This window comes from Eublepharis macularius, chromosome 8 (genome assembly GCF_028583425.1).
Source record: "Eublepharis macularius isolate TG4126 chromosome 8, MPM_Emac_v1.0, whole genome shotgun sequence".
NCBI lineage: Eukaryota > Metazoa > Chordata > Lepidosauria > Squamata > Eublepharidae > Eublepharis > Eublepharis macularius.
Window position 1 is genome coordinate 140,766,058 of NC_072797.1, and position 24,546 is coordinate 140,790,603.

Genomic DNA, 24,546 nt, shown 5'->3' on the forward strand with positions numbered 1-24,546 from the left:
TCAGTTACCATCTTTGCCCTGTTCCCTTCAAAGAAAATATAAATTTCATTAATTTATGTGCATACTCACCCCACCCCTCACACCTTTCATACATTATGAGCAGTAAGTTTTAAGAAGTGCCAGGAAATCCACAGTTCAGCCTCAAATTGTTAACCTTTTCGTATCGCGCCTTTAAAGCCTACCTCCTAAACATTCGTCCACTAATATCCCTCCATGCTTCACTTATGTGCTCATTCTACATAAAGCAAACATAGTAACAATGCAATCTGAAATTGCAACCTAACCCGTGTTTATCAAAGTATTATCAAAATATAGTGGGGTGTAACAAAACATGCTGTTCCTCCAACAAAATGGTATTTCTGTATGCGGAAGATGGGGTGGCAATTTCCATTGACTCCCCCTTTCCACTTTACCCTCCTGCCCATAGACTCCCAGGAACAAAATTTCAGGGGGCTCACTGGACTGCAGCAGGAGGGAGAAGTAAAAAAGTTGGACAGTGCAAAGTCTACACTATTAATAACCAAAACACATAACTATTCATAAGAACTACATTTTAACTACTCAAAAGACTTCACATATATTGCCCCCAGGACAGAAATATTGTAAATAAATAAATGCTACCATCTACCTGTTCAAAATCGTGTCAGTGGAGGACCACAATACGCAGCAAGAGGCTGGAAGCCCATCACGACCAGCCCTTCCTATTTCCTGGTAGTATGATTCCATCTCCTTTGGAGCGCCATAATGAATAACTGTCCGGATGTCTGGTTTATTGATGCCCATTCCAAAGGCTACAGTAGCTACTACACACTGAAAAGGAACCATAATTTCATGATATCAAGGTTGAACTTTGCTTTTATTAATTATTTATTTATTTGAAAAATATACATGCTGCCTCTCCATTTTAAGCTCAAGGTTGCTTAAAATTTATTGTTAAGAAACATTAAAATGCAATAAAATAAGCCATTAAAATGGCATAAAACATATATTGTGCAGCATAAAATGATATTGATAAAGTCACCCTCTGGCCAGAAGCAGACCATAAAACAGCTAGAAGAGATAAAACTACTTTGTTAAAAGCATGGGTTAAAAGGAATGTTTCGGTTTGTTGCCTAAAAGAAAGTAAGACAGGTGCCAGGAGACCTTCAAGGGGGGTGGCATTCTAAAGGCATGGCATCACCACTAAAAAGCCCCATCTCTGGTTGCTCCAGAGCTCATCTCTACAGGCCAGGGTACAGAGAGCAGATCTTGTAAGGAGAATCTTAACTAGGCAGACTGGCCAGTGCAGGGGGAATTGGTTCTTCAAGTTCCCTGGCCCTAAGCTATTACACACCTTAAAGGTAAGAACTGGCACTTCAAATTGTGCCCAGAAACAGATAGGTAACGGATTATTTATTTATTTATTTATATTTATATTCCGCCCTCCCCACATCAGCAGACTCCGTCTTACAGGTCCGGCGAAATGCTAACAAATCCCGCCGGGCCCTGGTCTCATTGGACAGAGCGCTCCACCAGGCTGGGGCCAGGACTGAAAAAGCCCTGGCCCTGGTCGATGCCAGGCGGGCCTCCCTAGGGCCAGGAATCTTTCATAGATGCTTATCGCTAGAGCGAAGAGTCCTCTGGGGTTCATATGGGGAGAGGTGGTCCTGCAGGCACGCCGGTCCCAGTCCGTATAGGGCTTTATACTGTACTGATTCGGTGGAGTACTGATTCGGTACTCCACCGGCAACCAGTGCAGCTGACGCAATACCAGCGTTATATGCGCATGCATCGGCGTTCCGGTGATGACCTGCGCCGCTGCATTCTGTACCAGCTGTAACTGCCGGATCAGGTTCAGGGGAAGCCCAGCGTAGCGTGCGTTACAGTAGTCCAGCCTAGAGGTGACCATTGCTTGGACCACTGTAGTCAAGTAGCGGGACGAGAGATAAGGGGGATGGGTAAGCTTTCAGCACAAGAGTGATACAATCCCCCTAGCTGGTCCCCGGGAATAACCTGGCTGCCACATTTTGAACTGATTATGGTTTCTGAACAGCTGCCAAGGCAGCCCCACGTGGAATGCACCACAGGAACCACCTAGCCTGAATGTGGTCACTCTGGCCAAATCATGCTTCTAACTGTTGTGTTAGTATTAGTACATCCAATTGCATAAAGTGCTTTTCGTGCGATGCAGTTGTCTACAGTTTACTTTCTCAGGCCAGACTCCTAAATTATGAAGCTACTTCCTAATCCTGATCTAGTTGAAAATGGAATCCTAGGAGTCAAGTTACATTTGGCTCTCAAAATGTTCACTGAACAGTTAATAACGCATTCCAAAAAATCGAAAATAGTACCGCAAAACAAGATGTGAATAATGTTTAAGAGTCCAGTAGTGTTACTGGAACTGCTTTTAATTGAATTGGGGAAATTAGCTAGCAGCCCAGAACGGAAATTAGCGGGAATCCAGCCAACTATACCAAAGTCCCTTCTTCAGAAACTCGCGTGATAAAGAGGCAGACTACAGATATTCAATCAATAACGTGTATTTACTAATGGTGTGGCGTATGCCTAAACTTACACAAACATACAAGGTTACACACAAGAGCTAAGAAACACAGAGTAGGAAAATTAGAGACGGTTGCATGAGCAGGAACCCCACGATGACAAGGGATATACTTACAATCCTGAGGCGGAGCAGAGATCTAGCAGCGAGGTGGTCTAGTGCCAGCACTAGGACCACGGGTAGAAAGGCAGCAAGGAAGTTAGGATAGGAATGACGCGCGCCCTCTGGTTTGAGGGGCTAGCTTATATACTTTCGAAGTACCCGGAGGCTGGCGCCCCGTTCAGTGGTTCTCACGACTTAAATCAAAGGATTTGGGGCTATCGGAATGGCCTTGATTGGACACTGTTTGAAGTCTGATTGATATCATGACACCTTTTGGGAGAGGGGATGGGGGAAAGGAAGGGGATCCGGGCAGTTTGCACGTTCCCAGCGCTCATCCTGGTGCCATCAAGTCCGGAGTGTGGAGGCTGCTTTGATGTGCACTTGTTGATTGCTCTGGCTGACCGGCGCTCAATCTTCATTCTGGATAGGTGTTAAGATATGCAGAGGAGAGTGGAGCTCTCTCGCTGTGTACGTGGTCAGCTCGCTTCTTCGAAATGGCTTCCCAAAGCAGGCAGTTCTCCTCAGTTTCCTGGCTGCCTGAGAACAAGGCTGCCATCTGGGCACAGCTAGGGCTTACTAGCAGGCTGCCCGGTAGTGAGGGCGAGCTTGGTAACCAGCCCGCAGGAGGCTCCCGGCGGGAGCTGGCCAGGGGGCGCCTGGTCAGGCTCGCTGAAGATCTCCCTGGCTGGCACCTGGCTGCTGGCAGTGTGGCTGGGGCCCAGGGTGAGGCAGGCTCTCATGGCAGGCGAGGGAGCAGCGTTTAAGACACAGTCCGGGGTTGGCAACAGGGCAGCATCACACAGGAGAGTCCAGATATAAGCTTGAGCGGGGCAGTGCCACACAAGGGTCCTGAATGCAATTGTCCAGGAAACTGACACAGTCTGTTGTAGCATCAGATATGAAACTGACACGCGTATTGGAGGCACACGTGCAAGGCGATCTTTTAGTGTAGAACTCAGACCCAGTTCGTGGCTGGCCTCAGGGCAGGAGGGGGGGGGGTGCTTGGTAACAGTAGCACCTTTAAGACTAACCAACTTTAATGTAGCATAAGCTTTCGAGAATCACATTTCTCTTTGTCAGAGGAGAACTGTGATTCTCAAAAGCTTATGCTACAGTAAAGTTGGTTAGTCTTAAAGGTGCTGCTGGACTCTTTTCGATTTTGCTACTATAGACTAACACGGCTAACTCCTCTGGATCAATAATATTTAACTTTTACATGTGTTTTTTCAAATGTTCAAAACATTCACTTAGATTATCTCATTATTGATACAGATGCTTGCAAAATGAGAAACACACAGAAGAAAGTTAGATTATACCAGCCCATGTCCAACAAAAGTTAGTTGTGTCTAACAATGCAATCCGAACTGGGTGTGTGTGTGTGGAAAGTGCATAGGAAGAGGACCAAGGCTTACGTGGGCACAACTGGCACTTACACGGGCATAACCTTCCTTTCCGCCAGTGGGCAGGGAGGCGTGCTACCACTGGCAGGCCGCCACCAGTGGCCATGCCGGGTAGCTGTATGAACACATAAGTGAAGCGCAAGTCCCTGCGCTGGCGCTTGAGGGGGCAGGGCAGGGGGAGGGGCCGCAAGTTAGTCGGCTTCCTAAACATCCCCAGGCCCAGAAACGCCCCCTGCAGTGGCGGAAAGTTACGCCACAAAAAAAGCAGGTGTAGCCCATAGGCGCCCATTGAACAGGAAAACCCGGGCCCCTCTCCTTGTGCCTAGACCCACCCCCACAGCCTGAACAGGGCATAGGACCAATCCACGTGTGCTTCCGAGGTGGCCGAGCCCCCCTCCCCGTGCCCAATCACCTGCCTACACACCCTACAAAACCTCCGCCATTCACAAACTCAGGTAAGTGGGTGGCAGCCGGAGGCTCTGGCCAACAGCCTTCTTCCACAGGGACTTTGTGCACGAGTGGGCCATGAGTGCACTAGGGGGATGTAGCGGGAAAACTGGAAGAACTTTGCACTTGCCTGACCGCCAGCCTCTTCAGGTGAGGCTCAGCAGGGGAGGGGGCTCTGTGCCTGCCACAGAGTGAGTTGCCCAGAAAACTACTCGTGACACAGCCAATTGCAGGGGGGGGGGGGTGACTACCCATATGGGTGCTCTGTTCAGATTCCCTCAGCTGAGGCCCCTCCCAGCAGAGGACGAAGTACAGCCAGTGGTCGGGTTGACTGGGTGTTTGTAACACCCTGTTACTGGAGGGTGCTCAGCCACTTGACTTTCTCCCTCATGGGATAAGATCATCTCAACGCACAGCGCTGTCTCACCAGAGGATCATGCATCATGTGGTTGCAAGCTGCACCTGTGGAACTGCCGCCACAGCTCTCAACTAATGGACACCTTCCCAGACGTTGCAGTTTGGGCTTGGCCTCGGCTGCGCACTGGCCTGGGTCACTTGCAACACGTGTCTGTTTCCCTTGCAGGCAGATTGCCACTCGTCTGGGAGACCACGACTGTCTGAGCCCCTCATAAGCCTCCATGAGTGCCATTCAGGTCCTGCCCAGGGAGCAGTTTACCAAGGCAGCCTGTGGCTCAGCCCAGTTGGTAGGAAATACTTCCAGAGAACCTCTGCACCTTTTCCAGTTTAATAAAATGTGTTGAAAAACAAGAAACTTCTGTCTGTTTGCTCACTTCCCTGACACTGACAGTAGCCGCCGCCCCCCCCAACTCCCCGTCGGGACATCTTCTCACACATCCCCGCACATTTTCCCTGGCTCAGGGATGGGGTCGATGGGGTGGGCTCTGCTGCCAGGGGGAGCAGGTGTCACGGGGCGCCCTCTCCAGCTTCCCTGCCCCCTCCCCTCCCCTCAATGTGAGTTCAGGCAGTGGGGTGGGAATGGAAGTGTGGCCCGTGAATGTCTGGCAGGGCGGAGGGGAAGGTCCACTGAGGACGTTCATTCTCTGACAGACTGAGCTGCTGGCATCTGATAAGCCAGGCAGAGGGGAAGGCGGGAGTTACTGCTGGGAGGTGGGGGTTGTGGAGTGGCATCTTAGGATCTCCCAGGCTCCTCCTCCAGGGGGATGGAGCAAACCTCCATTTTGCTGTTTGCAGAAGCAGGGATTTACTTGGGAAATCTGGCACGGGGAGGGGATGAATGGTGGCCCCCAGAACAGTTTCTCTGCTCCTGTGGGCTGTCAGTTCACTGGGGGGTGTCACCCCTGGGCCAGGGCGTGGCTCTCAAGGACCAACCCGTGTTTTCACATCGTTGTGATGCAGTGATGTGTTCAAATGGCGCCGCCGCAAGTCTGTGGGTGCTTTGCACTCCCTTCTGGACTCCCGCGTGGTTTCCAATGGGCATTCTTGTCACTCGTTGAAAAACGTGCCCCCTCCCCGCACCTGCCTCTCCAGATCCTGGGAGCTGCTCCCAATTGCTGCAGGGCACTCCCACTTCTCAGGGAGGGGGAACTGTTTCTCATGGTAGCGGCAGGGGGGGATTTGCAGGCACACTGAGCTGCAGCCACCAGCCTGGTCCTCATCAGAAATGGGGGCTGGACAGGCGAGAGGGTGGGTGTTCAATCCAGACCTTAATTTAATTTATTGTCTTTATATTCCGCCCTCCCCGCTTTCGCAGGCTCAGGGCGGATAACAGAATACAAATATACACATCATTAAAAACACCTTAAAAAACACAATCACCTCATCTACATCTATTACATATAAATAATTTAAAAAAATTTAAAAGCAGCACATAGCAAAAGTTTAGTGTATCACACAGCGGTGTTACCAGAGCAAATCCATACCATAATAATAAGTGTGGCAGCAGCATCTGCGTTCACATGGGGGAATAGTTTAACCCCCCCCCCTCCACGGGGGGGGGGGCACCGCCTGGCATCAGCCATATGCCTGGAGGAATAGCTCCATCTTACAGGCCCAGCGAAATGCAAGCAAGTCTTTCCAGGCCCTAGTCTCGCAAGGCAGAGCATTCCACCAGGCCAGGGCCAGGACCGAAAAGGCCCTGGCCCTGGTCGATGCCAGGCGGGCCTCTCTAGGGCCAGGGACATTTAGAAGATATTTTCCAGTAGATCGAAGAGTCCTCTGGGGCTCATACAGTGAGAAACAGTCCCGCAGATACGTCAGTCCCAGTCCACATAGGGCTTTATAGGTTAACACCAAAACCTTGAACCTGATTCGGTACTCCACTGGCAGCCAATGCAGCTGGCGTAGCACCGGCATAATGTGCTCCCACACCGGTGCTCTAGTGAATGGCCCACGCTGCTGCATTCTGTACCAGCTGTAACCACCGAATCAGGCCCATGGGAAGCCCAGCGTAGAGCGTGTTACAGTAATCCAGCCTAGAGGTGACCATTGCTTGGACCACTGTAGTCAAGTCGCGGGTAGATAAATAAGGGGCAAGCTGCCTGGCCTGCCGAAGATGATAAAAGGAGGACCTGGCAACTGCCATGATCTGGTCCTCCATCTTCAGGGAGGAGTCCAGAATCACCCCCAGGCTCTCGGGGCCAATGTAAGTGGTGCCCCATCAAGTGTAGGAAGCCGGGGTCCCGGCTTAACTGTCAGTACTGTCCCCCTCCCCGGCAGGGATGCCTGATCCCTGACCGGGGGAGGGGGGCTGTTGACGGGCAACGGGGATCATGGCATCCCCATTGGCTGTGCCGCCGCTTGCCCCTCGCCTGCCTGTCAGGGGAGTGGTGTGGCCATTGGCTGGTGTGAGCGGGGTTGTCAGGGGAATGGTGGGCGGGTGCTCCTGGTGCCTCGCTTTGCTGTGCTTGGGTGCTGGCGGGACTCTCCTGCACAAGTCCATAGGGAGCGGCGGAGTGGTGCAGCATTTACGCCAACGCACGAGCGGAAGCACTGACTCGGGGCTTAGGATTGAGCTGGAAGTTTTCAATTAAATGAGACATGAGACTGCCACCATGAATGTACAACTGGAAGTCAGTGTTGTTGACCTCAGCCTCAATCAAGACTACCTTAAATGCCACTGACATTAAATGGGATTTGGCTGTGGCAAACTTTTGCAGGATTGTGGCTATTATGTTTGTGTATGAAGATGGATGTTGCTTCCCAAAAAAACTGCAACATACTTGGTAAGCAAGGTGCAAAGCTTCCTCTGTTATTTTCTTCTCTGTAGCATCTCTCTCTGCACTGTTTCTGCATTGTTTGTATTAGCAAGTTCCCTAATTGAGTTGGTTTTATGTATTGTGCTAGCCCTGACCTGAATGGCTTAAACTAACCCGATCTCATCCAATCTTGGAAGCTAAAGACGGTCAGCCCTGTTTAGCACTGGGATTGAGACCATCAAGGAAGTTGCTAAACAGGTTGCTAAACAGACGCAGGCAATGGCAAACCATCTCTGAATGTTTCTTGCTTTGAAAAGCCGATGGGGTCATCATAAATCACCTGTAGCTGCACTTTCTACCAAGTACTATACAGTTCTTACCAGCAAGGTGGATTCTAAGTGAAGTAAATAAACAGCTATGCACTATCGTAAGCCAAGCAAATTAAATTTCCCTCATACCTGAATTTCATCTCTCATGAAACTATGGTGGACATCTCGCCTTGCTTTGATTCCCATGCCAGCGTGATATGTACAGCACCGAAGGTTCAGTTTTGACAGCTCTGCGGCTACCTGTTCGGTGAGCTTCCTTGAAGGGCAGTAAATAATAGCGGGACCTTCAAACTCGTATGTAGATCTAAGAATTTAAAGAACAGGTTGAAAGCTGCTGTGTGTGAAATGTCTGACAGAGTACAAGAAAGAAAGTTTGAGATTAACCTTATGACAAATATGCACGGTCGAGTTTAAAACGGGCTTTATTTATTCAAGTGTTTATTTCTAAAGATATGGAAATACAAATCTACTGCCGTGAGGAATGACTGGCACAAAGCAGCACAGGCCTTGATGTACTGAACTCTCTCCTACCCTTTTCCTCCAACGGATGGTGAATTCTGGCGGAACAGAAGTGCCGAGGGGTGGCAGGGCCACGTGACTTGGAGCGGTCCCGAGTTCCCACCAGAAGACGGGCTGACCTATCACACTTCACCGGGCCCCATCACTTCATTAAGGCCGGCAGACTGAGCATGCTCCTAAATCCACAGCTACAAAACTGGGGCTGCTAGATGGGGGGTGGTCAAGGGGCCTTTCTACCAAGGTACAGCCAGAGCGGTATCGTTTTTAGAATGTCCGACTGGGATAGAACTGGGAGACCCGGGTTCAAATCCCCACTCTGCCATGGAAGCTTCTTGGGAGATCTTGAGCCAGTCATGCATTCCCAGCCTAACATACCTCACAGCTCAAGGCACTGGTTTTAACCTACAGGGCCTGAAGAACACCCTTTTTAGGGGTATTATTCAGCATGCAGGGCTGCCTTATAGAACTTTCTCACCTTAGAGATTCATCCAACTTTAAACCTACACAATTTTTTTTAAGCCCGTATATATCCAGAAGGAACTTGATGATGATATTGCAATCACTTTGCTTTACTGAATGGTCATACAGTCAGAGTAACAGCCTTTTACATTTGGTGGGAAATACCCTTAAATAAATTAATAAATATTGGGGGGGGGGATTTACCCAACAGGTACTTTCAAACAGGTAGTCTGCAGCAAAAATAAGCCAAAAGAATGCTCACTTTTCTTTTTTAATAAGGAACTGCTGTAGATCTTGAACAATATTTCCCGTTTTTCGTCCAACTTCTAAGTACAGGTTAGGCCGATCAAAGCTAGTACATGTCATCTGAGGAGCTTTTAAGTTGAGACAGCGCACAATGTCCTCTCTAATGGAAGGGCTGGCTGTTGCAGTCAGAGCAACAATAGGAACCTTAACAGGAAAAAATAAAGCGGAAAGCAAATCAGGAGCATGGACGGAGAAAGGGACTGATAAAGTTTTTAAACCACTAACACTTTTTACATCATACTCACTACACTAACTTGCATGTGTACTTTTCACACATGCTCTTGTCTAGGCGCTTCAGGTGATTATTCATCCACTCCATAGGTTCATCCACTCCCAAGAATAATTTTGCCTCTAAAATTCAAGTTTGTGACCCTCATTGTTGCTGATACAATGAGATGAAAAAGGACCAGACATTAGTGGAAATACTTCGGGCGTGCTCTCAGGGATACTCACCTCCATCTCCCGTGCTAGTGTTTATACTGAATAATCAGCAATGAAAAGGTAGCACAGTCGGGCTTCTTTTGGTTTCCCGATCTGCGTAACGGCTGAGTGAGCCTTAAAGCTTACATAGGCACAAAACCTTCCAGAGCTGGGCGTAGATTGCAGCTTCTCACACACTCCCTTCTCCTGGTCCCCCCTCACATTCTACCCATCATATTATTTATGCCTAATACTATACTGCTCGATTCAGACCTCACATCACCTTCAGAAACAAGTAAAGAGCCCAGCAGCACCTTTAAGACTAACCAACTTTATTGTAGCATAAGCTTTTGAGAACCACAGCTCTCTTCGTCAGATGCAACCGTCAGGTTGCATCTGACGAAGAGAGTTGTGGTTCTCGAAAGCTTATGCTACAATAAAGTTGCATCTGACGAAGAGAGCTGTGGTTCTCGAAAGCTTACGCTACAGTAAAGTTGGTTAGTCTTTAAGGTGCTACTGAACTTTTGCAACTACAGACTAACACGGCTAACTCCTCTGGATCTTCAGAAACAAGAGTACTGAGCAGACAGAAGTGAAAGCAGACAAGCTAATTTAAACCACAGTTTGTCTGGATGTTTAGAAACAAACACACAAAACCATCTTCAGGGTTCTAAACTATGGTTAGCACAAACCACGGTTTGCCATGGTGTCTGAAATGAGACTCGGTTGATGTTAGGCAGACGTTATAGGCTGAGAGTGGTACATAATGGAGAAGAAGGTATGTTACCATACAGCCAAATTGGGCTGCCCCACGGAACCACATGGAGCAATTATCTCTGATTAAGTACACTGCATAAAAACAAATAGATCAGATGTTATTCATCAATCAAACCCAAAACAGTACTTTGCAGCGATGACAACACTTTACCTTGGGAAGAGTTTCCTTTAATGACCCCAATGACCGGAAAGAATTCCTGAAGTCATGCCCCCATTCAGAAATGCAGTGTGCTTCATCAACAGCTATCAGTGTGAGACCTAGAAGAAAAGCATCACAGTGCTTTTATTATTGAGTAGGCTGCAAAGTGGTATCCCCAATGGACGTGTGTGTATATATTTCAATGCTGCAGTGCACAGAAAAAGCACTGGTTGTAGTGTTGAGCTGAGAATTCAGCTTCCCAAGAATCTAAGTTTTTGCTTTAAAAAAATCCACCAGTTTTGTAGCCCTTGTCCTTGCACATATACACTTGAAAGTGTGCTGATGATGCCTGAAGCCGGAGACTATGAAGCCAGGGAGGCTGCAAAATTTCAATGGAGCACTTTCTGTGCCCCCTGTATGGTTTGGTGCAGGGCAACTCCTTGTCCCTCTCCTCAACTAGCAGAATCAGAACATCACACAAATGTGCATAATTCATACAAGAGGCAGAATATTTCCTTGCACAGAATTTAGGCTAACAAACTTCCCAGGTTCTTCTGTGCAGAGTATCTGTTGTCATTCATCCGGATACATAAAAATGCTACTCTTAATTTTGTTTACCTAGCACAGAAATTCCGCCCCGAAAGAGAAAGTAAGCAGAGAAAAACGAGACATCTGTTGAACTTTTCCAGCATTCCCATAATTCAGATGCCTCATAAAGGTATCATACACTATCCCTGAAAAAGGCATCAAACTTCACCCATAAATTGCTACATTGCTGCCCTGATCTTTGTTTTCTGAGAACTGTCAAAGGGAAGGTCGAAACGGAAAGCAAAGCTCCATACCTAAAATTCCATCAAGAAGCACAATTGGGTTGGGAGAATCTTCATTGTATTAACTGTCCCAAACTTACCAATGGATCGCTCAAGTTCTTTAAACCATGACAAATTCCCCAAACAGAACTCTGGTGTTACATAGACAACTCTGTAGCAGCCTCTGTGAAAAAAACAAAAGGAAATCTTCACCGGCCAGAAGTGAAGAAGGGCTGAAGAATTCATACCCACAAAAATCTGAAGCTGACAGTCTTTGGTTTGGATTAAGAAACACGCAAAGGAAACTTTAGAACTTACCTGGAAAGATGCAATTTGATCACCTATTTTAGAAAAATAAATATTGTCCCCTTCTCTTTTTCTTCCTTTCTTTTCTGTTACTGTTCCTTCAACTCAGTGGTCTCTAACAGCTGCTGAGAGTTTGTTCAAGTAATTAATAAAAGCTGCCCACATAATATTAATCTTCATGCAGTTGCTTTAGAATGTTTCTATATTTCTACAACAGCAGCCAAAAATCTAGCAACCCTATATGTAACTCAGCTGCCTTTATTGCTCAATAGCCTCAATAGTCTCAGCAGATGAAGAAGCAAGATTCTTAATTATTAGGGGGGAAATTAGCTCCTGTCTAAGTTTCTCTTATTAAAATGTCATCCAAAAGTGGCTTACAGCGATCAAGTATTTAAAAAATTCATCCAAAAACAGCATGTCATCAACATAAAGTCATCAACAACTGAAACAACCAAACTGTTCCTAAAAAAAACAGCCAATTAAAAAAAAGTAAAATAGTCAATAAAACCACAACGTCCATATGTACAAGAACCCCCTTTGAAGCACCAAAGCACTTAGAACTTTACAGCCTGAACAAGTTTGGAGAAGGACTCTTTTCTACAACAAACAACTGAGGACATGCTTGTTATGCAACAGGGCCTTCTGGGTGAAAACACCTACACAGAGTTATTTATTTATTTATTTACTTCCTTTATACCTCACACCTTTATTCCCAATGAGAAGCCAAAGCAGCTTACATCATTCCCCTCTCCTGCGATGCACATGTGTCCCACCAGGCTTTTTGACAGATTTATAGTCTTATCATGTAATCCTTACTTCTAAATCTAAGGTTGCTTTTAGGTTTTGTTTTTAAGCTCTATGTACTCTGCTTCTATGCATCTGAAAGGATTTGTTTGCTGGTCGTTCTCATGGTGTTTAACGCTCTTATTGTTTTGTTTTTTAATGTGGGTGATTTCATTGTGATTTTATTGTGGTTCTTTTAGGTAAGCTTCTCTTTCCTGAACGTTAAGGAATGGAACTGACCCCAAAGGGTTATAATATATCAGATTTTCCCCTACCTCGTGCCACTTCATACTCCATGTAAACTCCTATGATAATGTTTTTAATAGATCGTTTCTCTAAAAAGAGTATTAGGGTCATTTAAATGCTATAGTTAAAGTGAATGGTGTTTGGGGGGGAACACTGCATGGGGCGGGGTGATGAGGCTTTTTTCTGGGTAAAGAGGTGGTGGAACTCAGGACTGCACAATGATGTCACCTTGGGTCAGCTGGAACAAGGGGGGAGTTTTTTAAAGTTGAAATCGCCCTTGGCGAAAATGGTCACATGGCTGGTGGCCCCGCCCCCTGATCTCCAGGCAGAGGGGAGTTGAGATTGCCCTCCGCACCGCTCGGCGGTGTGGAGGGCACTCTAAACTCCCCTCTGTCTGGAGATCAGGGGGCGGGGCCACCACCCATGTCACCATTTTCAAGAGGTGCTGGAACTCCGTTCCACCACGTTCCTGCTGAAAAAAAACCCGGGTTATACATCTAGGATCTGTAATAAACACTAATGGTAATTCCTGTGGGATATATAAAGCTCTGTACTATAAACAATCTTTGGCTTAATTTCATAGTTTTAAATTCAGTTCACCATTGCCAAATAAATCTCATAGTGCTTTTTTAATAACAGCAAATTTTGTTTGCTTTTGTCTTTCTTCTGCTACTTATTTGTAAGAAGGAAGAACAGCAGGACTTTTAAAAAAGGAACCTAAGACTGTCAGCAGAATCTTATCACAAAAAACATACTTAGGCATCTAGCCCACCAAAGTTTGCTGCGTCCCAGAGGATGCAACAGTATATCTGATCGGAACATAAAAATGCTATCCTCAGCACTGAGAGACGTGCAGGACTACCCTAAGCAGAGTTAACCCTTCTAAGCCCTTTGACTTCAATGAACTTTAAAAGGGTGCTACTCTACTTAGGATGACATTGTTACGCCTAAATCAATGGACCTGGAGTAGACTAACTGCACTGTTGGTTAACCAGATGAAGTCTGCTTTGCTTACTCGGATGAAGACGTTAGATATGGTGAATATTCAGCAATATGGGGACCAAACCCTGGTGCAAACCAAAATACCTACGAAGCAATTTATAGTGAAATCCTATGAAGAGTTAGCCCATTCGATTAGTTAGTGTAACTAAGCCCTAAGCCCACTGTATCAGTTATTGTATTAAGGAGGAAGGCTAAGAACCTAAAAAGGGAACTGGCCAATGATGGTCAATGTTGGGTGAGAGTCAGGCACATCAGTGCAAAAACTACAATGTCGTCAGGAAAATGGACTCTGTCCATCTTCGAGCTCTGCATCCTGAAGACTGGCAACAAGACACAGGTGTTCACCTATCATTTGATCAAAGTGATCATACAGGCAGGAGCTTTGGTGCTCAAGACTGTCCTTCGGATCTTTTGAACTATGCAGTCACCTGGTTTGATAAGCTTATTAGAAGACCTGTAATTTATTATCTAATAAACTTCCACTTCTTTTTGACTAAAGACTCAGACAGACCTGTTGAGTCTACCTTTGTTTGAATAAGGAACTAGATGTCCACCAGACTAACTGGTGGCAACAGGAGGCCGCTGACAGTCCTCCAAGAAACAAAGAATTCTGCAACGAGTTGCTTGTGCCCAAAGGGGTTTCAGAAGGGTGCTTCTCAAACACCTGGCCCCACACCCAACTCATATCAAACGTCTACAGGAGTAATACTCCATCGGTGATTCATGTGGTTCTTCGACATGCCACCTGTGGCTCTTCTGAGCACCATTTCCCAATGTTTCAGGAAAGTGAGCACGGTCATTGCCAAGTGAGGCTTGTGACTGGCAGGTGGTTCCACCTTGAATCAATCACTACCAGAGTAACAGGTAAGCTGAGAGCCTCCTTGAGGCGCAAACCTCATGACAGAAATGGAAGTAATTTTGATTGTGGCTCTCTGTGAGCCATGCAGTAAGTACCGCTGCTCTGTACGGAGTGCAAAAACCAACCACAGCTTGCGCTTCAAAGTCAAAAGACACAAGCCTTGGGTTCAAAATCAGAGTAGCTCTTTGGATCCTGGCCATCTTAATGGAAGGAGATGTACCATTCAAGAAGGTTTAATTGTATATGGCCAAAGGCCGTCACAGTACAAAGTTAAAAACAGGGAAAATAGAAATCTATCTTACAAGATGTACCATCTGGAAGCCAACACAAAATTCATACAAGTTTCATAATAAACACAATGTAATTGCAATGTAATTTTCACAAAATGAGAGAAGGCTTACGCTTCGATAGATCTTCGGACATTTTTTGACTGTGCTGATCCAAGCAGGCAAGCTGGAATTCCCGACATCCTGCAAGAAAATACCATTAAAAGAGTTCAGCTCAGTATAAAATTTAAATGTGAATTTTTTTCCCTATCATATATTTTAAAGAAGTGTGGGAAAGCACAGAATAATTGCACTATAGCTTATCAAATGGCTAACGTCAGGTCTGCAAAGGGATTTGGGGGATGGGAAGTGAAAAGTTAGGTTCTAGAGATACAGGAAACACTGAAATTCATCATGCAAATTTCCTTTTTTAACACTGCACCAAATGCATACTATGGGGAAGTGAAACTTATTTACAATTCCTCTCTTGTTCCTTTTTTGGAATGTCAAAAGTCACACCATTAAAAAATAGTAAAGAGTCCAGCAGCACCTTTAAGACTAACCAACTTTACTGTAGCATAAGCTTTCGAGAACCACAGCTCTCTTCGTCAGATGCAACTTTACTGTAGCATAAGCTTTCGAGAACCACAGCTCTCTTCGTCAGATGCAACCTGACAGTTGGTTAGTCTTAAAGGTGCTACTGGACACTACTATTTTGCTACTACAGACTAACAAGGCTAACTCCTCTGGAACTATTAAAAAAGCATTTCTTCAAAAATTTCTTCAAAATTGCTACAAAATTATTAAATGTTCTATTATTATTTTTTTCTTTCAGGCAGCCAAACTATTCACCTGAGAGGAGAATATACTGCATCTTAAGGATATGTTTCCTAATGGTCTAGTTCAAATTAGGAGTGTGCACAAAAAAGCCTCCGGTTTAATCTGGATCTGGGTAGTAGAGATACCATAAACCAGGATCACAGACATCCGGGTAAGATTCTGCAATCCAGTTCAGTAAGATTAGAGAATCCTGAATTTTCCCTTTGGGGAACATTAAGGGGGAGGGCACATTTTTCAAGCAAATGCTACCAAATACGCAGGGGGCCTTCTTTTCCTGTTCACGAAAGACCACTCAAGGTTAAGGAGGCTTGGACCCTGATGTCCAGTTCTATGGGCCCTTGAACAAGGCGTCCCCAGCCGCTCGCCATTGTTTCCTATGGGAGAAATATTTCCAAGGCTTAAGAAACATTAAAGGAGCAGCCATTGGCCAAAAGCCACTTTCCAATGCAAGGTGAACCAACAAAGCCTAAAAGAACCAAACTGAAATAAGGGGCGTGTCATACCAGAGAATCATGTCAAACCACCAAATCTCACCAAAATCAAACTGAAGAAAAGACACTATTGCAAGCCCCACAGAACCAACGTCACTTCCAGAAGCCAGCCAGAACCAAGGGCCAATAGGTGAACACCACAGACCAGAAGGTTTAGCCCACACCAACAGCCCTGCAGCGACAGAAGTGCCAAGTGGCACAGTGGCAAGCAAAGACAATGGTTGTAACTTCTAATAAGATGGATCCCTCTCCTAAGGAAGGCCTCAGGAAGTGAGAGGGAGGGGGAAGTTTGGGAAACCCAAGTTCTCCTCTCGCTGCAGGCTGCTCTGCAGCATATGCTGCCGCTGACTGGCTCAGAGCTGCAGGCAGCAGCACCCCTTCCTCACTGGCCCTCTGTTCCCTCCCACCTCCGCAATGAAGAAAGTTAACCTTACACACGAGGACCACACAGCAGCATTCCCTAGCTTCGTTTGGGTGTTTGCCTCTGCTTGTTTGTGGCACTTACACAGTGTCAAATCCTTTACCTTCCCTAACATCTCTCTCTGAATTTTCCTGTGCCAGTGGCAAGAGAAGAACATTTCTGCTGCTGCTTCTCTTAATTTTATGCACAGGTTGTGCCGAGGATGGTCCAAGAGTGTGCTGGCTGGGGTGGGGGTGGGGAGATTCCATCCTGGAGTGTGCATTTTATGGCATGCCAACTGGATCGAGTGTCCCTCCGGCTGGTTTTCTACCTAAGTTGAACTTTGGGAACAGTGCTTTTCCGAGCACCCAAACACAGAGGTTGCAGGCCACTTCACTCACTCGCTCACTCTGGAAGTCTAGAGTTGGAAAACTGAAGAGGTTGACCTTCAGGAAGACCTACTCTCTCGATTCGGTTTCGTTTTCCCGGCCATGTCGGACACTGCTCTCCGCAGGTCCGGGAGGAAGCGGCCGAGCAGCCTGACCGGGAGGTTGACCTGAGAGGGTTAACCCCCAGGACTCCCAGGTAGGGGGTCAGGGTCCGGAGTGCTGCGGGAAGAGCCCCCTGAAGCTGATCCAGGGGGTAAATTGCCAGTCTGCTCCTATGGAGGCTGGCAGACTTGCGCAGCACATCGCGTGCTGCCGGGCCATGGAGAACGGCAACAAGCAGATTTAAGGTGAAAGCCTGTAAGTAAGTGGATCCCTTCTGTTACTCTAAGCGTATGCGAAGGATTGGTGGGAGTTGAAGCTAAAGAAGGTTCGGAAATCTTCCCCTTCATTGAGTTTTGGAACCTAGTTGGCGGACTCCCCCCCCCCCCCCAAGATCGCGACGAAAAAGCAGAGCCCTGCTGTGGGCAAATCGGTTTCGGCTGCGTTGCAGGGGAAGGGAGAGACTCTTGAAGAGGTGGTTAAACGGTCAGTCGTTGAAGCTATGAAGCCCTTTGTTGATAAGCTAAATGAAATCGGACAAAGGGTTGGCTCAGTTGAAAATGAAGTGAAAACCATTAAAGAGGTAGCGCTCGAAGCAGAGAAATCTGCCCGGGAAAATGCATCACTCATGAGAGCTACAAATAAAGAAGTAAAGCTTCTGGAGAATCAATTGATAGGACTACAAGTGGATCGTGCTCAGACAGTATTGCGTTTACAGAATGTGAAGGAGGAGGAAAGTGAAAATTTAAAGGATTTGGTGTTGGAACTTTTGGCGTCATTCGCAAAGGCAACTAAAGAAGAGGTAAAAAGCGATATTCTGGAAGTCCAGCGGACATCTTCAAAATATGCAACGAAGCGTCAGCTGCCTCGCGAGATTATTATTGATTTTTCATCTAAGAAGACTCGGGACACCATCTTATACAATTCGATTAATGTGGACTTGGACTTTCTGGGCAACAAGGTTAAGATACTGAAGGACGTTTCATTTTTAGCTCGGAAGAGAAGATTCAAATACAAAAGGTTTGCAGCTCTTCTGAGAAAGCGTGACATGAAATATAAATAGTTATTTCCGGAAGGCATCTGGTTTAGATATAAAGACCAAGCCTACAAGATAACATCGGAAGTACAGCTGAGGGATTTTGTGCTTAATCATCAAGAGTTCAAGCAAGAAGAAGATCCAGAATCTGGAGGGGGGAGTGGGGTGGAGGGAGTGAGCGCAGCTATTGTAGCTGTTCAGAGAGAATTGAGACCGAGATGCAGCGGGGGGGGGGGGGGAAGAAGTTTGTATTTTATAAGATCTGCCAATCTTATAAGTATTTTATAAGATTGTATTTTATAAGATCTGCCAATCTAATAGCATATGAGAAAGTTTAACTTTAAAGAATTGTATTATGAAGGGAATTCAGTACTTGTAGTTGTAGTTTATGTTCTTATGTTGTTTTTTACCTTTCCCCTTGTTTCCTTTTTCCTTTTTCTGTTTGTAGTTTGGTTGTAGTCTGGATGTTAGTAATTAAAAATAAAAAATATTATTTAAAAAAAAAGGAAGGCCTATTCTCCAGGGGAGCAGGCGAGTGCAAAGAGGGCTAACAATGTCGCCCACATGGGAAAACACCCACATGCTTGTTGAAGAGCATGAAAAGACCCTCTGGGCCATAGGCGGGGGGGGGGGGGGCTGACCAGAAGCCACTCACGGGGCTCTGCAAGGTAGTCTTTGACTACTGCCTCTGCCAAATCCTGCCTCATATACCTCATGTTCCAAGAGGAGCCAAGTACCTCTCAGATGGCCACTATTTTCATGGTCATCTTGGGAGTGGCTGGGGGGGACCGCCGAAAAGGGGAGGTGCAGTGAACAGCACAGCTGGTCTTCCCCTCCTTCCCCTCTGCTGGCAGGGTGCCTCTCTTGGCCTATGTGTGCCACACCCGCTGAGAGAGCGAGTTCTCCAAGCTGGTGAGACTTCTGGCCTGCTCAGTGATGTTCTTGGCGAGAGCTTGCAGCTGGGTCACGATGCCTTCTTGCAGCCGCCTCCCCAGAGCGTGTGCACTACTGGAACAAGGTCTGCATGTCCTGCAGCTGGGTCCAGGAAGGAGGCCTTCCTCCTCTGCGGATCAGAGGAATGGCCAGGCCCAGGGTCACTGTGTCAGACAAGACTGTGACTGTGAAGGTGTAGAACTTCCTTAAAAAATTCTTTTTAAAAGGCCTTCAACTACAGGCGAAGTCAGAGGGCCCTCCTCAGCTCTCAAGTCTTCCTCTGGGGAGGCAATAGCATTAAGATACAGGCAGGTAGATCCAGTAGTGGGCTGGGTAATCACAAAGGCAAAGAGAGCAGGAGAGCAAGCAAGAGCAGCACTCTCCGCACAGTCTCTCCAGAGCAGAGCCACACAAAATGGAGCCTGCTCTGAGATAAGCCTGCTTTAACGCCTCAAAGTTTTTGATAAAGGCTCTTTCCTATCCCAGAATCCCCCGACTGGTCAGACAAGGAGAGCGCCTACACAGATTGACCACTCCCTCCCTCTCAACTCCTGGGAAAAGGCCAGGAAGCAGCCAGCCAACAGGCTGCAGCTGTGTTTGTGAGATTAAACTGAATTAACTCAATTTAATCTGAATTAACTCATTTTAAACTTAATCTGAATTAACTCAGTTTAAACTGAATTAACTCAGTTTAATCTGGCTCATCAGGACCCAGCTATCCTGAACTGGTTTGGGATTCTCTCATTTGAAGTAGCATAGTCAGATTATGCCACATATCTGGTTTAGGAATGCTGCATCACACACTCCTAGTTCCAACAATATATCTTGGCCACATGCATTTGGAGAAATTCATGTGCAAGAAGTATGCTGATAATGCTCCATGTGCAAATTTCGCTGCATTTTGCATTCATAGCACAAAAAGAAACCAGCCAAATTTGTGCAGACAAGTTTTGTACTGTGCTCTGGTGAGCCTTTTGTATAGCTTCCTCAGCAATCAAGATTCTTTTGACCCCTTGGAAGACACTGATTTACTATGAAACAGTGCCAAAGACTAGAACCTACTTCACCAGTTGTATGAAGAATTATCCTCAGTGGCCAGAGTTTAGATAAATAGGGCACAGACACACACGTGTGTCCATGTTTTATAGATTGGCAGCGCTAAAGAACCACACCAAACTAACATCATTATGAGAGCAATCCTAAGCAGGCCCCACTCAGAGCCCTGCTCAGCTCAGCTCAGCTCAGCTCAATGGGCCTTACTCCCAGGAAAGTGTTCTTAGGACTGTACTGGGCAACGTAGCACAAAGCCTATTCAGCCCAGACTTCGCACATTCCATGCCTGGAAAAGCAAGGGGCAGAAAAGAGCCAGTATGCACCATGTTATCACTCCACCTGAAATCTCAGGTGGATTTCAACTCCAGTGAAATCTCTTTTAAAATTTAACACTCCACCCTCCCACACAAGGCCTTTACTAATATAAAAAGTTAGGATCTCGAGAAGATTCCATACTCTGCTTAGATTGCTGATATCTATCCTCAATAGATCAAGCTCTTAATTTAACAGTAGATAAATTTTGTTTTGTTAATTTTAGGCTTGCTCTCAAATTTATCTGTTGGCACCCTTGAGAATATTATTTAGTAAAAGTTACTGTGAAATTTGTGAATTTTCTGTATTTGTGATGGCCTCTGTTGATTCTGGGCAAACATTAACGTATCATTTGGACATATTAATTGGTGCTTCACAAACTCAATTTTCAATTATATAATTTTCCTGTAGTCATTTTTTTAATGATAGGATATTCATCTCTATCCTAAGTGGATTATGAAAACAAACAAATTATCATTTAAAAGCAACAACGATGAGTTTCCTATTCCTATCTCATCAAACTGTTATTTAAATGGATGGCCATGCTTAGGCCCAGGCTTATTCACCAGAAGCCTCTTGTGACGTTTCTTAGACTTGGGTTCGGCGTTTTGGAACATCCTGTGGGCCGCAACCAGGAATAGGGAGAGACCCAACAAGCCCACAAAAATGCAGTACGACTACAGAAGGTTATCTAGGACAAATCACTACCGCATACTTACTCGAGTTGCAGTACCTGGTCCTCCATTAAAGAAATAAGGGGAGATACGACAATTCCAGTACCTCCGGTGTATACAGGTGGAAACTGGAAGCACAAACTCTTGCCGTACCCTTTTTTAAAAAAGCACATCGTGAATGAAATAGGCACAGCATACAAAACCTGAAAAGATTTGAGCTGTCAATGTCCTCCCAATTCTTGTCTGATTTTGCAGGACTATTTATGTACATATCCACTTTATATACAAACACACACTTCACCGAGATACTAGTAAGAACTCCCCAACCCTTTGTAGATGCCAAATTAAAGCAGGTTTCTGTGACTTTCACATTTAGATCCCATAGACATGTAGAAAATCACAGCAAGGGCAAAAAAAAAACCTCAGCAAAAGTTGCTACAGGTGGGCAACATGGACTCTGGCCACAACAATGTAGATGCTGAAGCTGGAATTGCTAGACTGCTCTACACACACAAACACAGAGACCACTATCACTATCCTGGGATGTGTAGATATGTGCAGGACTCATCAACTTCTATTTACTGCTCTAACCTACCTCTGATTTAATTTGGGTGGGGTGAGGATTACCTCTCCAAATGACGTGTAGTCCCCCAACTGTCAATTCCCCAATTCCAATTCCCCAGCTTTGAATTCTCAATTTCCAGCTCTGTTCCTTCAATAGTATCAGATACAGGCCAGGGTTTACTGTATTGTGAAGAAACCAGATGATCCTCAGACTTCCAGATTCCATCTTTCAACCACGCATGCCTCGAAAATTAATCACTTTGGCTTCTTCAGTAAACCACAGTTAGTCATTACACTCAAACCACTAACTTCAGTTGGTTCTCTTCCTGATAAAACAGAACACCAGACCACAGTTTTACTGTGCTTTGGAACCCGGGTTTGGTGAGAGAGCACAAACCACTTTGTCGTTCAGATATAATGACAATTGATTTGCTTCAAAAGTCCAACTGTTTAATTATTGAGCTGTGTACTAGGCGAGAAGATGTAACTGGAATACTCTAGTATTTTTCTATATTCTAATGAACTATGTATGAACTTCAATGCAGTTCACCAACAGGTTGTATAACAACACAGATGGTTGTTGTGGATTTTCCAGGCTGTATAGCCGTGGTCTTGGCATTGTAGTTCCTGACGTTTCGCCAGCAGCTGTGATTGGCATCTTCAGAGGAGTAGCACCAAAAGACAGAGATAACAGAGTTTCACTTACCGTAACTGCTTTTCATTGACATCTTCTGTGCAGACACACATGGGACTGCGCGTGTGCAGGCCTGCCGACCGGATATTTTTTCTTCCAAGTAGAGTCCACTAGGGGGCGCTTGTCCGCCAACTGCGCAGGCGTGGGCCTTCCCGCCTAAACAGCATCTGGCGACGGCGCCCCTTCACCCTCAGTTTCTCCACTGCCACCGTCCAACCCTAAACACAGGTCAGGAAGAACACAGCGGGGCAGGAGGGAGGGTTGTGTGTCTGCACAGAAGACGTCAATGAACAGCAGTTACGGTAAGCGAAACTCTGTTTTCATTGTCCGTCTTCTGTGCATCCCCACATGGGAGACTAACAAGTAGCTTACCTCAGAGGTGGGTGTGTCCCTCAAAGGAAGAGAGATTGGAGAACAGCTTGTCCCACCAAGACATCCTTCCTCTCCATGACATCCATTGCATAGTGCTTTGCAAACGTCTCCGAGGAAGACCAGGTAGCGGCGTTACAGATGTCCCGCAGTGGGATGCCCTTCAGGAAGGCCGCCAAGGTAGACTGCGCCCTGGTAGAGTGTGCTTTAACCTCCAAGGTAGAAGGTAGGTTAGCCTGAGAGTAACACGCCTTAATAGCCAGAGATACCCAACGAGAGATGGATTGAGAAGAGGCAGCCTTACCCTGTCTAGCACCAAAGTAACAGACAAACAGCTTCTTATCCTTCCTAAAGGCAGCTGTACGGTTCAAATAAAACAAAATCGCCCTACGCACGACTAGAGAGTGTAGGGCCCTCTCCGCCGCGCTAGTCGGAGCAGGAAAGAAAACTGGGAGGACAATATCCTGTGAAGTATGGAATTAGGTCGCCACCTTGGGCCTAAAACGAATATCAGGTCTCAAAACCACCTTATTCTGGTGAACCTTAAGAAACGGAGGGTCAAATCTGAGGGCTGCTAGTTCACTAACCGTCCTTGTAGAAGTAATTGCCACTAAGAAGGCGACCTTAAGGGAGAGCCATTTCAGGACATTTAGTCCCTTAAGAGCAGCCCAGGCCTCAAAACGCTTCCACTTTACTGCATAAGACTTCCTGGTCGTGTCTCGCCGAGTGTTAAGCAAGATTTGAGTCACTCTATCTGACATTCCCCCTTGCCCAGTAAGCGCCATGCTGTGAGATTCAGTCTGGGTAAATCGTGATACCACGTCCCCCTGTCCGACAGAAGGTCCGGACTGAGCTCGAAGCGGTAGGACTGGCCCCGGGACAGCGACAGCACGTGCTGGAACCAGGGCTGGCAAGGCCAGAAGGGGGTCAACCAGGATCACCTGGGAACCGTCCCACTGAATCTTGCTGATGGTCCTTGATAACAGGGGGAAAGGGGGAAAGGCATAAAAGAGACGACCCCTCCAGATTAGTTGAAAAGCTTCTCCCAAAGAGTGGAGACCTAATCCCCCCCGGAACAGAACAGGGGGGCTTTCTGTAGCGAATAGGTCCACTTCCGGGAACCCCCACATCAGGAAGACTTTGTTCAAATAACAATCTGTTAAAGTCCATTCGTAATTGTCCTGTACCATGCGGCTCAACTTGTCTGCAACAACGTTCGCAGTGCCGGGAATGTGCACTGCCTGGACATGAGTATGACTGGCCCAGGCCCATTCCCAGATGCGGATTGCCTCTTCGCACAGGACCCGCGAAGTCGTGCCACCCTGTCTGTTCAGGTAACACATGGCTGTACTGTTGTCCGTAAGGACCTGTATTGATTTTCCCTGTAGTGTATCTGTAAACGCAATAAGGGCATAACGAATGGCCTTCAGTTCCAACAAGTTAATATGACTGCCCTGCTCAAAGTCCGTCCATGTGCCATGGGCCCTAAGGGATCCACATTTTGCGCCCCAGCCCACATTAGACGCATCAGTGGAAATGGTAATTTGGGCCTGCACTGGGCCAAAGGGAACTCCTTGGAGGAGATTGGAATCCACGCCCCACCAACCCAGGGAACGAATGATCCCCCTAGGTATCGAGTACTTCCGGTTCTGTGAGGCTAACTCAAAGTCATGGACGGATAGGAACCACAATTGGAGTGGCCTCATATGTAAGCGGGCAAAGGGGGTGACTGCTGTAGCGGAAGCCATCAGCCCCAGTAGGCGCTGTATTGTAGCCGTGAATTGGAACCTGCACCTCCTAAAAAGGGC

General features: G+C 46.5%; 1 protein-coding gene across 2 annotated transcripts in view; it reads right to left on the reverse strand.

Annotated features, from left to right (window-relative positions):
- Window positions 1-24,546, reverse strand: part of WRN (WRN RecQ like helicase) — a 109,057-nt gene that overhangs the window by 43,281 nt on the left and 41,230 nt on the right. For both annotated transcript variants that reach the window (XM_054986098.1, XM_054986100.1), the window contains 7 exons: window positions 21,157-21,265; window positions 15,020-15,088; window positions 11,524-11,606; window positions 10,626-10,732; window positions 9,234-9,421; window positions 8,123-8,297; window positions 629-810 (listed from right to left, as the gene is read on the reverse strand). In XM_054986098.1, the coding sequence (XP_054842073.1) occupies window positions 629-810; window positions 8,123-8,297; window positions 9,234-9,421; window positions 10,626-10,732; window positions 11,524-11,606; window positions 15,020-15,088; window positions 21,157-21,265 (913 nt within the window). The remainder of the gene's footprint in view (window positions 1-628; window positions 811-8,122; window positions 8,298-9,233; window positions 9,422-10,625; window positions 10,733-11,523; window positions 11,607-15,019; window positions 15,089-21,156; window positions 21,266-24,546) is intronic.